Source organism: Phaethon lepturus, unplaced genomic scaffold, assembly GCF_000687285.1.
Source record: "Phaethon lepturus isolate BGI_N335 unplaced genomic scaffold, ASM68728v1 scaffold20589, whole genome shotgun sequence".
Taxonomy (NCBI): Eukaryota; Metazoa; Chordata; class Aves; order Phaethontiformes; family Phaethontidae; genus Phaethon; species Phaethon lepturus.
In genome coordinates, this window is record NW_010561625.1 from 18857 (window position 1) to 33232 (window position 14376).

The following is a 14376-nucleotide window of genomic DNA, read 5'->3' on the forward strand; positions in this document are numbered from 1 at the left end:
GCATAGTAACAGCTAGTTCGTGTACTAAAAAAAGTACTGCTTCCAGTAGGGTGAATGCTTCAAACAATTGTATTTTCCTATATTATTAGTCTCATTCATTTCACTTTTCTTATACTCAAAATTATGCTTTAAAATGTTTGTTCAGGTTTTTTTAATCAAATATTTAAAGGGTGTAATAGCTGCTTTAAAAGTACTTCAATGAATAAATTCAGTTTTACAATAGAAGATGTGCAAGGCACTGCCAACAGACAGGCCACAATTGTTCATGCAAGCAAATACTCAAACACCCAGAATCCTGACTGTCCATTCATTGTTAACAAGGTTGCAGAATCAGCAGATTTGAATACTAGTAGCCCTTAATTTGTGTAATATTTTACACTGCTCAAATTGTGCTATCAAGAATATTGTAAGTGTTGCTGAAGACAATATGCTGATTCTGCCCTGGAATTTTTGCCAGTGACTTACTGGAAGCAAGACTGACGTTTAAGCGAGAGGAGCCAGTAAAGACAAATGGAAGGCGAGTTGTATGAGGATGCTTTTTCAGGCAGTCCTTATTTGTAAGTGTAGGACTTCTTTTCCTAGCCTCCGGACTAAATTCGTGTTCATAGCTTCAGGGCCAGTGGTGATCCAGTCCTGCTGCCAGTATAGCAGAAGCCTACAGTATGTTCCTATTCCAAGCATGTGGTTAAGTTACTTTCTTATTACTTTTCTTTGCTGACTTGTTTGGAAGATGCATACCATACATTTCTTCACTTCATGTCCAACTGTCAAATCACACTGATTTTATTGACATTTTAAAAGACAAAAAGAGAATAAATAAAAAGAAGTTTAGGTCCCTGCTTGCAATTCACAAGATAAGATTTTGTTCAGACAGATTCAGTCTGTTTTAAATGGTTACACTGAGAAACAAGCAATTCAGTTCTGTTGCAGCAACGTAATTCGACTCCTGAAGCTAACATATCTGCTTACAATCACCTTTGATTTCTGTCATTTTGTTTTCCTCCAATCCATTCATAGAAATAAACGTGTGGTCTGTCATTTCTGTGAATGGAGGTTGTACTGAAATATCCTTTACTGCCCTCAAGTGGTCTTAGAGCCATATGCTTTTCTCGGGGATGCATGGGGCTCCATTTTGCTCTCTTTTAATAATGTGGTATAGTTGCTTGATGGATTCCAAAACGAAAACCAAAACACTTTTCAGTTGGGAAATAAAACAATTTATAGCTAAACAAAGATAATGATACAGAATTAAAAAGATAAGCAAGAGAAATAAAGACCTGTAAATATATAGATTTTGTAGGGTGAAAGTGTAGACAGCTTACATGGGAAGTCTGAGTGGTTTATTCAGCACTTTGAATCAATGAGTTAATGGTTGTTTAGCAGCACGGAACAAAAACTGCAACAAATCCAAAACAACTCCACACCAATGCTATAGACTGAAAAATCCAGTTAGCATGGGAAGCATTTTTACTTCAGGAGAACATATATTACCTTTGAAAAGTTAGTAGAAATACGTGGAGATGGTCTGTATGGTACTATAGGTACCGATACTCAATTTAGAGCTATTTATAGATAAATGACATTCCACAACCTCCCAAATCATTTTAACACAATCTATTAAAATTGATACTTTCTGTAAATGTTGGCTAATAACTATCATTTTTTTCTGCAGGAAACTTCACAACTTTTAAATAAGGCATTAAGATCTGAGAGTGATGATGGAAGATAGAAAAACTTAAGATAATGAGCATATAGTGTGACTTAAAAGAAAGAGGGAACTCTCTCAATTTGTTCTAATTGTCTACAAAGTCTCTTTGTCGAAAATGAGCCATCATTCCTCTGATGGCAAAAAGATGATGCTCAGTGGAGTATCTTATGCTTGTAGGCGGTGATACTTACATTGGTAGAGCCAGGAAGACGTGCAGTTTATCCCTGGCATCTCAGAGAGGTGGTGCTGGAGACCTGATGAAGGTGAAAAGAATTATCACCTTGAGCAAGTTGTTAAATTTGAAAGTCATGTTCCTATAGCATCTAATGCATGGAACAGATCTGCAAGCTGTACAGCAAGCTGTTTTGAATCATGAGTATGTATACATAGTAAGCCTCGTTTTATCCATACAGCCATCTCTGAAATGCAGCCTGCTGTGAGGTTTACAGCAGGAGTCATTCACTTCTTTGGACTCTTTTCAGGGTCAGCCTGGTGAGCTGGGAGCTCAAGGTCCAATTGGGTCCTTGGGATCTACAGGACCAGCTGGTCTGCCAGGAGAAAAAGGACAGAGAGGTGAGAATGGGCAGCCTGGGCCAGCTGGAGAAAAAGGTGATAAGGTAGGAAACACCATAGACAGCTCTTTTAGGTGTATACAGTACGTAATGTTAAATATTGACAAGTGAAACACAACCTGAATGATCAAAAAGCATTTGCCAAACTATACTCTTGCTCACACAAAATTCTCACTGAAATTATTACAGCTTTCTTTGAAGAAAATGTTTCAGGGAATTTTTGCTGTGAATTGCAAAATTAGAATTGTCAGAAGACATAAAATAAAATGAAACAGACCCAGTCTCTGATTGCTATATACCATGTCATCCTCCTCAGCCTCAAAGGTGGCTGTGGGAGGAATATGGAGCTGTTGAGAGGGAGTATGGTGCTTTTGAAAGTGCTGTAAACCGAACAGAATTTTATTACCACTTACGGAGCATGAATTGCAGTTCAGGTCCATGTCTTTCATAGCTGTACAATCCCTATACTTGGTTGTTGGTACATTATATTAGTTTTAATGGTCTAATTCCACTGATCTCAGTGAATGACTGAAATCACTCGTGTCAGTATCTAGCACACCTGAAATGTAAACCCTGTAAATAGAAATTGTGCTGCTGGTATGATCAAAACAGGAGCAGGGATGTGAATTTATCTACAGAATTATTTTATAAATTATAGGAAACTTCCCCTTCTCTTTTATAATCTTTGGAGAATTAATGAGTATGAGAGTTAGAAATTTGACCTGTACTGTACCATGTTACATGGGTAGCTATTGGCTACTAGTCTACTTATACTGCTAAGCCTGTATAACTTTTTTCAGATATTTATTTCTGATAATTATGGCTTTTGATTCATAGTTCAAACAAGACTGGGTTTTGTTTCTTGCTATATAGTATCACATATTCTTGTTTTTCATTCTTTTTAAGAGTTAATGGCCTCAGCAACTTTGTTTTTTCATGTCTCCTGTTTTTAGGGTCCAACTGGAGTCCCAGGATTTCCTGGTTTAGATGGTGTTCCTGTATGTATTGAATGAATATTGCTTTATAAAAATTACAGTTTCTATAAAGTCATAGCAAGTCCTCTGATAGAATAATACACTCAATGAATTGTTTGGCTTTATACCCATTGATATCATGTCACCTGCAGAATTACGTGTTTTGCAAAAATGTAAAATAGCCAGGGTAACTTCAGCTGTGTTTACTATTGATAACAAACACCTCAAAATCCCAACAAGGTAAGTACATAATTTTCATGCAGGAGTGGGGCAGTGAAGGTAGAGACTAGCCCATGTCCATGCAGCATGTGTCAGTGCTAAGATTAAAAACAATGAGTTTATTTTCTCAGGCTTCAGAGCAGGCTGTAGTCTGCTTGCTGCATTCTTAACATCTCTGAAAGTATCTCAAATGATGTACTGTTTTCTATTCAAACATTCTGATTTTTGCTTGTAGTGCTTTTGTGGGAAAAAAAAGCAACCATAGTCCAATAATTTTAACCTGAATAGGGACTGAAAAAAGGATCCTAAATATATCTTTATAAGCATGTAATTATATGTTTTCTGAATGTCTTCAGTGTGGAAATAGGTGTGGTAAAAGAAAGATAGTATCTCTCAGATTTTTAAAAATGCTGTTTATTAGAACTGAATTCCTATGCTGTTATTAGTTTCATATGGATCAAAGTCAAAATGTTGAATTTTGAAAGTGAAAACAGAACCAGAAACTAAGTGGGTGTCTTAGCATCTGCTTGTCAGCTGTCCACACTTGACAATGGGGCTATTGCCAGAATGCCTGTATAATGTAGAGGTCACAAGGCCAAAATTTAGCACAAAAAAGAAGTGCTCCCATGAAATTTTTATTCTTTTTGTGAAAAATGTTAATTAACAGTGTCCAGAAATTGGGATGAAGAACCTTAAGGATAGGAAGAAGGTAAAATTGGCAAAAACACTTCAGGCAAATGGTCAGGATACTCCCCTGATGCTTTTTCAAAATCAAACCAAAACAAAAAAAATTGGGTCAAAATTGCTATTGCTCCCTTATAAATGTTTAATTTTGTGATAATAATTTTTACTCTAGTGGAAAGCTCAGTCCAATGGAAGTCCCACTGTTTCTATTGCCTAGTGTCTCATTTGTAGTAGAACCAACCCCTATCTGGACATTGCTTAGTTCTTGCTAGGTTAGAAAACCACTTCCTTAATTCTTGAATGTATAGTCATAATCTCTGCAATTACTGTATGCTTGAGTCAAGCTGCAAGGTGTTTTTCCTTGTGTTATCAATTAAAAAATATGATGCTGCTTGAGATGACTTTTGTGTATTTCTTCAGCTTTTCTTTACAGCCACAAGAAAGGTTATAGTTAGAGGGCTAGAGTCTGCTTTCTCTGAGAAGATAGCACATTACTTTTTGACTACAGTGAGAGCTTAGTCTGGCCCTCTTAACCCTGTTATATTTGCTGTGCATCAGAGAACAAGATAGAGAATACTTGTATCATTTTTTATACATGAAAGAAATTCTATTGATCACAATAGAAAACATTTTTAATGCAAAGAGTATGAAGCTGGGACCACTGTGAGATGTCCTCTGTTTCAGATCTGAGATGCTTGATTCTGAACTGTTCTGTTAATTAAAAAAGTAGTTCCTTATTTATCATGGTGTGTATCTCAAATACGAAACTGTCTTTCAGGGATTACCAGGAAGTGAAGGACCCAGGGGCAAGCGTGGTTTAGATGGCTGCAATGGCTCAAGAGGAGATCCAGGATTCCCAGGCGAAAATGGTTATATTGGGCCAAGAGGTCCTTATGTATGTGAAAGGCTTTGCTACTATTTAGGAATACTGTGTATGTACATTTCCCCTCCAAGCTAACAGCGCTTAAAATGAAAGGAGTTTCAGACTATGGCACTAGCTTTACACTGCACAATGAATTTCCAGGCATTCTTAGTAAGGTTAATGGGAGTGAAGGACACTTGGTGCCTTAACAGATTAAGTTTAAGCTTCAATGAGAAATAAGTTCCCATATCCTTAAAGTATATATATCTACCTTGAGAATTAAATTCTGCTTTGTTTCTCTAGTACATAACCACACCAAAGCTAATACCATTTCATGGAAGTACAACGGAGAGGGAGTAGCTTGAAACCATCATACCATTTATCAATACTTGAAATTTCTTAAAAGCCTTAATAGTAGGGACATACCTGACATGAATTAGCAATAAGTGGAAGCTTCAACAAGTTCAACTCCGATAACACTTGAAGATTTTAGTGGTTGGTCACACAAGTGTATTAGGAGATCTCTTCCAAATTTATGTGCCACTTTTTACACATACCTGTTCATAACTGCTGCTCTGTGCACACCTAATCTTGCCTGGGTGTTTATATGTAGAGATCATTTCAGTTAAAATGTTTAAAATTAGCACTTCAATATTGTTTACTTTTGCTGTTAAAATGGAAAGCATTTTAAAATTGTTTGAATAGTTGTGTTAGCAGTGCTAACAATTCTTCTAATGAAGATAAAATACAGATTCATGTCAGTAAAGGGATATAAATTACTGTAACTCCAAAGAAATTTTGCTGCATAGATCTAGTCCCAAGTCTTTGACTTTTCGTGGAAATGGGTTTTAGTTCTGAATGATTAATAGCTGATTAGTTTGTCTAAGATCTTCCCTGAAATTTTCTAAGTAAAACAATGAAAGCAAGTGCAATTTACACGAAAAGTCAAATGTGTTTAGTAGGAGCTAAATAAGATGCTGATTCAGCCATAGGGAATCAAAAAATGTCCAGTGTGTGCCAGAGTGAAAAGATGTTATCAAAATATAGCAATTAGAAAAAACATACAATTTTAGTCTTGGACCTGTAATAAATGCTATGAAATACAAAACCTGATAAAAACTTGGCAATAACCACATTTGTTACACTTCTTAAAGTAACTCATTAACCCTCCAAATGGTAAAATGACTTCTGCTCGAGCTCTTAATTTTACCTGTATGTTCTTATTTATTATGGCTTTCAAAATAGAGTCTTGCCTTTTGTAATTAGCCAAATGACATAAAGGAAAAATGAGACATGGGACAAATTACAGCATAAATTCTCCCAATTCCAGGGGAATGCTCTTTGGCAGGCCTAGAAAAGTATTTGCAACCTACAAAGAATGGGAGACACAACAGGCATGTAGCCTTGGATATGCACACTAAAATTGCAGTGCAAATTAATTCAGCTACCCAGAAAAATGACAGAGTAGCCATATTTGCTTGTGTACAAGAATGCTATTCCAACCACTCTGCAATTTCCTATTTTTAAATCAATTTGTTGCACCAAGTACCCACTTGACTATATATTACAACTAACATTTTTGTTATTTATAATGTTGTCCCATATAATTTTATTTAACGCTATATACATATTTGTAGCTTTACTTCCATTACCTTGTAGAATCTTTACATTTACCTCAACAATAAATTGGAATAGAGAGTAGTTTCTGTTTGTAAGCCCTTACCTAAGTCATGTAGAAGGTAAAAACTGGAATCTAATAAGGATGTTTTATTACACAGGAGATCACATGTAAAATAACTAAAGACAAAGTTTTTGATGTGTTTAATGTATTCCCTAGCAGCTGTTGTTTGACCTTTAATCTGCATGCAGTCTACTGTAGCTACATCCAGCTGCAGGCAGCTGTAACTCTTCTTTATATTGTACCATTCCAGGGATAAGTACTTTCCCTGTTTCATTCTGACCTCAGGATTTGAGCAGCCAGTGTATAATATCAGGAAACAGTACAGTTTTAAAGTGGTTAAATTCTGTGAAAAACAGTATCCCATTTTATTGAAATCAATAGTTAAGTGGTTATAGGCTTCAGTTAAATTATATCCAGTATGTTTGGATTTCAAATGAGAAAACTTCAGAAATAATGTCTTAATATAGCTGTTCTTCAGACATATACATATCATACTCTTAACAATCAATTGAGCATTACAATTAAACGTTGCAGAAGCGGTCATTTGCTCCTGCTAAGTCAGATTGAGGGTTTGAGGGTGCTGAGATTGGCAATTTTATAAAGGACTCCACAGCATGTACCATGGGAACTTAGTTTTTTTAAAAAAAGGGCCTTTAGACATCAGATTATTTTTTTTAATAGACTGAGAAACACATTTCCTAATAGATGGAAATGTTGAATATCATGCATGTAACACAGTCTATACTTTAAGCTTTTTAACTGTATGCAGATTCACACTAAATTCTTCTAAATCACAGCATAAGCTTTTGGAGAAGGCAGAGTGCTAATACTTAAAGCCACTGACTCACTGAAAGAAAAGGTAAGCACACTGATATACATGATACTAAAGGCAAGATTTGTGAAGATTGTAGAATATTGAAGTACTCAAGAGCCAAGGACCATCTAACAGAGCAGGAGTCCAGAAGCTGTGAGCAGCTGTTTTGCTCAACTGTACAGAAGGCATTTTTACTTTTAAGGGTCTTGTTAGATAGAACAACTGCAAAATGCTCATGCAGTGATGGTGGTTCTAGGGGATTACCTAGTGATGTATGGGCACCAGAAAAGCACAGCCTGAGAAATTATCATTCAATTTCCATAGAAATGTAGGATATCAGTAAGCAGATCATGTTTTAAAAGACTTTTTTTTCTTTAAAGGGAGATCCAGGGCAAAAAGGAGAAAAAGGAAATCCAGTGTATGTTTCACATTTTGGAAAAGGACCTCCAGTAAGTATCTGATTGTAAGAAAAAAATAACTCGTAGGAAAACATGTATGGTAAATGTTATTCTTCGCAGAACTCCTCACTGTTTAGTAAAGCTTCGTACAAAAAGATTAAAAGCAAATATACAATGGGAACAGATAGCTTCTGATCTTAATAGCTATAAAGTTAGAAAATACCCACAACAAAGCTTGTAATGATTCATTTACTAAATGGTTGTCATTACAGGGAGACAGAGGTGATCCTGGACCCCCTGGCATGCCTGTAAGTACAGTCAGTGGGTTCTATACATGCTTTTTGTCTTGAAGATCTTTCAAATTTTCTTTCTTAGTAAAGAAATATTGAGGTTTCTCCCTGCCTACATTAAGTAGCAAAATCCCAGAATAAAGTCTAACAATCATCGAGTCCCTGTAGTCTGCCCCATGACTAGTTCATGCTGGCTGAAAAGGAGCAGAAACAGACCATACCCATTTGCATTAGCTGTGCATTGAGCAGTTGACGCTCTGGTACTCACAGGTTGCAGAATATTTCCTCCATGAAATTCAAGCTGCACAGAGATGTGACACCTTCTTCAACAGTATCTGGTATCTCCCAAGAACATGTAGCACACTACCATATTTTGGCCATAAAAACATGTGAGAAGAGGGAGTTTCATTTTGTTGCTGACTCACACTCTTAATAGCTTTGGGTTCCTCTTCTCGTGCATTTCAGAGAAATATTCACTGATGAACTGTATTGAGTCCCCACACTGTAGAACAATTACTGACAAAGTATTCTTTCAATCCATTAATAACACATACCTGTGCAGTGTCTGTACAGTATTATCCAGAAACTGATGCTGAGCTGCTCTTGTGACAGTGAGGTTTCAGGGGTGGTATAATCTTCAGGCTACAGGTGGAATGCAGTGGCCAGTAGCCTGAGTTCAATGGATGCAGGCATTTTGGTGGGACTAGTTTTGTGGAGAAAAGGTTAAGCTCTTGGTATTTTCACAACAGACCTTTTGCCATCTTTTCCAGGGACCTAGAGGGTCAAGAGGTACAACGGGCCCATCTGGATACCCAGGCCATCCAGGCTTGCCTGTAAGATCACCACAGTTATACAGCCTTGCATTTTCAGGATATGCATAAATTCTGGTCTACCAATTTTAGAACTTGCCTTAATGTGAATCCAAACCTAGAAATTATTTTTGAGACGGATGATAGAGAGATATTTTTGTCTTACCTTATGAGTTTGAAAGTTCAGGAATTGGAGCATATGTTGTTCCTTCCCATGGCTGCATGAACATGTTTCATCCTGGCAGTCTGTGGCCATGGAGGAATGCTGCTAGTGCTCTCTCCTTATTCCCTTTCCCCAAGGCCACCTTGTGGGACACAGAAAAGTGGGAAGCCAGAGTTCAGCCCTCCTGAAAGCAGTGACCAGGTGAAGTAAATTGCACTTTGGGATAAGTACATCCCAAGAGGAAATTCTGCCTCTAGGTGCTAGCAGCAAGAGGAGGTAATTTTCAAAGCAAACCTGTCTCTAAATCAGACATATTAACTTGCATTCATTCTCTTTTAAAGGGTGTTCCAGGTTACCCTGGTTTGCCAGGTGAACAGGTAGGCAATGACTTTTCCTGGAGTTGTTAGTGAAATAATAGAGTAATTTATACAAATATTTTAAACGTCCCTTGTGGTTATTTGTTACCAAGTTTTTCAAAGGAGTTACTTGATTAAATTCTAGTGTCAGCATTTTATGATTATCTTCAAACTGTGTGCATTTTTTTGTCAATTAGGGAAATCCAGGTATTGGTGTGGACGGACAAAAGGGGGAGCCGGTAAGAAAACAAATATTATTAAATATATTATTGCTGTAGAATTATAAGTATAATAGAGCCTTGTTGTGTTCCCTGGAACCCAATCATTTGTGGCTGTGTGCTCCCACTAATAATGTTAGAACAGAAGGTGAAGTAATGTAAGTTATTGAATCCAGTAATTCTGTGCAGAAGTGATTCCTTCAGCAAGCTGCACACAGGAATCAAGCATATTCTGGAGGTTTTGAAAAGCTACAGTCAAGATGTTGGTTAGCATTTACACAGCAATTACCTTCTGTACAGACACTGCCTAAATAATAACAACAGTGCCCTCCAATAACAGTGGCTGTACCAGATCAGTCGCTGAATCTCATCTCTTGCTATGTCCAGCAACAGATGCCAAGGGTGTAAGAAAAGAATAAACATATAAATAATAGTCCCTCGCCCAGTCTCCACCTGTTAGCGTACTCAGGATTTATAGAACCAATGTGGAATATTTTATTTTTCTTCTACGAATTTTTCCAGTCACTTCTTAAAATTCTTGCAAGTTTCTAACATGCACAACTTTCCATAGCAAATGAATAATTTCATCTTTAAATTCACAAAGCCTTGTGCTCAAAGGCTTTGGTCTGGAACACACAAGATATTTGACAATCCTGTAATGATCTCCACAGCAGACTTGGAACAGGAGCCACGAGTACAGAGCTCTCATTTATTTCCTTAGCCATAACACTACTTTTAATGACTGAGGAGAATTGGAAGGGATTAAGTTTGTCAACCTTGCTCATCTGGGAAGATGGTAGAGAGGTTTACAGATCTCAGTACAAACGTTTATCTGTAGATATTAGTACATGTTCAATGAGTACAGAAATACATAGTGCTGTAATAAAACAGGAGAACATGCTGAGTCTCACTGAAACGACGCATGGAACAGAATGTCTCTCTGCTGTTCCTTTGGCTTCCACAGGGCGACATTGGACTTCCTGGGCCGCCTGGGTCACCACTGTTAGTTGGACCTCCTGGAGCTCAGCTGTTCAAAGGAGAAAAGGTGTTAATTTGTCTTCATATTTAACTGTGCTCAACTTGGCAAGTACAATCCTGTGATGTAATTTTTGCAAGGATGGCATAGGACAAATCTTTCTTTCTGTAATAAACCATCAGCTTCCGCAGAAATCCTGTGGTTCAGCACCCTACCTACAGGCTTTCAGGAGAGGAGAGCCCATGTGTACTTTAGCTCATGGCCTTGAGGAAAGACTGTCTTGATGCAGAAAGGAGATACTGCCTTTGCTTTGGTTTTCTTCACTTTTTGTCATTAGCAAATCATATTTCAGGTATCTCGGGTTAAGTTGGTTACTCCGGTATTGAATCTGTTCTGTGACTCTTGACTACCACTTTTATTTTTCACATCTTTGGCAATTATTCTCTTTGAGTTTTCTCCAATGTAATGTTTCCAACTATCAAGCCTAACCCCTCTCTAGGGTGCTCTTTTAATATGAAAATGAAGTGTGATTTTGTTGTCTATTTTTAATGCAAGTTCCTGTTATTTACTTCAATATCACACCTACTGTAGGCACAGTTGTGTACCTTAAAACCTTAAAATGTTCGTTTAAAAAGATCAAAAGTTACAAAAACTGCATTATGGAGCCCTATATTGTTTATGTCCTCAAGTCTGATTTGCCCAAATACAGAGATGAACAGGTGAATTTGGCCTTGGCAGCCCCTTGCAGCCTCAACTCAGGGAACCAATAGGTTTCACATGTTGGATCTTAGGCTTTGATTATGCAAACAGTTGCTATGTACAGGTGTACAAGGAAGAGGGAAGGGACCGAAAGAACTTACATAAACTCCCCATGTTACTGCAAAGTGTAACATATGCTGCTGTGCAGCACGCAACATGAGCATGACCATGCAGCCAGCCATGCATCCCGTTCGGATTGGGACTATACACAAAAGTGTAGATTTATCCATGTGAATACTCACATCAAACTAAATACAGCAGCAAACAAAAAAGAACTACCCTCATGCAAGTTTGCAGGAACAAAGCCCGGATTAGCAGGTCACTGCAAGTGAAAAGATACATCTATCTCACTTCACAGTCATTATGCTGGTTTGACAGCGTTAACAGAAATAAAAATCAGTACATAATTGTTCTTCTTGTTTTCTTTCCGCCTAGTACATCTAGAGGAACAGGCCCAGTGCTTAAGAGTATACTATTTAACAGTTGCAATTCAGAACAGGACTTAAAAAAAGTTAAACAGCACACAGTCTTGCGCATTAATATACACAAAAACTTTCTTTGTACCCATAGGGCCAAAAAGGACTACCTGGGGTAACAGGATACAGAGGGCCACGTGGACCCAAAGTAAGTAATGTGGGTTTTTGTTTTTCATGGTGCTGGCAAAGTCCTTCTGTGGTTAAGTTAATCTTTTAAAGCACAAGGTGATGGAAGAAATAACAGCATTTATGCTGTGAAATTTAATCACCATCTAAATCAATGTGAAAGCAAAAGTATTTCAAAACCCTTTGGAAAACCTTTCGGAGTCTGTTTTATACATACCTATTGAATATTGCCTGGTAGCGAAAGGTCAGTGCTGTTTCCAGGTGGGCTATTGACACGTAATGGACGGGGGCTGCGAAGAAAATAGAAGCACTGATTATTTTTTCTCAAGAAGAGAAATAGAGAGGATCTGTATGTGTTCTTAATGGGGTGTGGTATGTTTCCCTAAGTATGTTAACATTAGGGATATCCTCAAAATTAGAGAAGGCAGAGCCACCTGTTTGGAGAAAGAATTGCTCTTTGCTATCTACTCTACATTTTCTTCTCTTTCTGTCAGCATGATTAATTTAAATATTGGTGTGCCAGTAGGGAGTTCCTGTCTGCTGAGCAGAAGCAGCCACAAAAAAGATTCTGGAGTCTTTATTGCTGATAGATTTGGAGGAGGAAAATCCACAGGCAGAAAACTACCAGATCTCAGAAACACAGAAGATAACTGGGGAGAAAAGAATTAGTCTAGTTTATGTTAAAAACATATTTAGCTTTGTAGGCAAAAGAGAACAAATGAGAAGCCTGCACATCACATTTCTGAGTTCTAAGTCTAGCACTTTTTCAGAAATTCATTTTCCATTGTAAAAGGACCACTGTTACTTAACACTGAAAAAGGAGACAAAGCTGATCTTTTTATATCGGATTCACTTTGAAAAGAGATGGGCTTTATATGCTTCCTCCAGTACTAGCTGTCCATGTAGAAAATAGCACACTTGTTAGTTATAAGCACAAACTGAGAAGTTAACTGATGCAGCCCAAACAATGCCCAGAGCTTTAAAAAAATAAAAAATAAACTGCTGAAAGCACATTAAGCTTGGAGAAGAGACCGTAGCAGGTTCCTTGTGTAACTGAAGCTATGTAGGCACTGCTAGTGGTGCTGTACGAAGTAAGCTCCACTGGTTGAGCCTAGTAAGTGAAACAAGATCCATTAACCTAATATATACATAATTTAATAAACATGCACAAAAATTTAAATTTAGGGCAAATTTCACTGAGCATGTTGTCTAACAAAGTATTTTGAATGCTCCAGGGTGTACCTGGGAGAGGAGAAAAGGGTGAAAAAGGCACTCCTGGATTCCCTGGATTGCAGGTAAGGAAGTTGCAGAATAAATTACTTCACGAATTCACTATAATTAGGTTCATAATGTATTTGGCAGTTTAAGTTTGCATTTCCAAGGAAGATTTTAAGGGGTTTTTAAACTAATCTGTCATAGTTTCTGTATAGAATATTTAGGAGTCCAGTCCTGGGACTGACACTGTCTCAGACTTAAACATAAGCTCATACAGACCTCTGTCCTTGGAAAGAAAGTAAATCTGTAGGGTTATGCTCTAGACATTTAGAGCTGCACAAAGCTGCTCTGGAGTAGCACAGTACTACCACAGTAATTGTAACGGATTCCATACATGCTGATGGCAATTTTTTACAGCAGGTTGTGCTTGATTTGCGTTAACAGTGCTCACATGGAGCAACATGCCCACTACCGTGCTTAGTGCAATATGATAAGAAAATTGAGTGAAGATCTGTCTGGTTTACTTTGGTCTATAGTTCAAATTCATGCCCATCTCACTTCAAGTATTTGCAAACACTTTGTAAAATTTTTGGGAAATATTCCCAGTAATAATTATCTAAGGAACATCAACTGTTTTAGCTCACATTCTGCTTGTTTTTATCAGGGTAATCCTGGTTCTTATGGTCCTGCAGGTTTTCCTGGAATGAAGGTAAGAAGACAAAAGTATAAGCCCCCCTGAACAGTGGGATCAGTGAGATTTGGTTTTCTGTGGATTTGTGCAGATTTGGAAGTTCCACATACTCGATAGCTCATATTACATTCCTTCCTTTCTCTCCTGATACCTGTTACCACAGAAGTTATAAAAACTCTTTGTCTTTGGATTTCTGCCACTCTCTGAAATTTGGCTAAAACTGATGGGATCTGAAGTTGCAAGCAGGAGGAAAAGCCAGTGGGACATGCATATAGCAAGATGGAAAAGTTATGCAACATGTTAACCTTGCATGCCACGGAGATGTGTAAAGAATTACGTGTAATTTTGTGTTATATGCATGTTTTGCTCATCTTGCTGGCTCAAG

At 37.5% G+C, this 14376-nt stretch overlaps 1 protein-coding gene across 1 annotated transcript in view; it reads left to right on the forward strand.

Annotated features, from left to right (window-relative positions):
* The window catches only part of COL4A4 (collagen, type IV, alpha 4), a 66980-nt gene that overhangs the window by 11617 nt on the left and 40987 nt on the right, over positions 1-14376 (forward strand). The window contains exons 4-15 of the mRNA XM_010294064.1: positions 2191-2325; positions 3234-3278; positions 4936-5052; positions 7895-7963; positions 8185-8220; positions 8973-9035; positions 9516-9551; positions 9728-9769; positions 10713-10793; positions 12054-12107; positions 13321-13380; positions 13965-14009. Coding sequence (XP_010292366.1) covers positions 2191-2325; positions 3234-3278; positions 4936-5052; positions 7895-7963; positions 8185-8220; positions 8973-9035; positions 9516-9551; positions 9728-9769; positions 10713-10793; positions 12054-12107; positions 13321-13380; positions 13965-14009 — 783 coding nt within the window. The remainder of the gene's footprint in view (positions 1-2190; positions 2326-3233; positions 3279-4935; positions 5053-7894; positions 7964-8184; positions 8221-8972; positions 9036-9515; positions 9552-9727; positions 9770-10712; positions 10794-12053; positions 12108-13320; positions 13381-13964; positions 14010-14376) is intronic.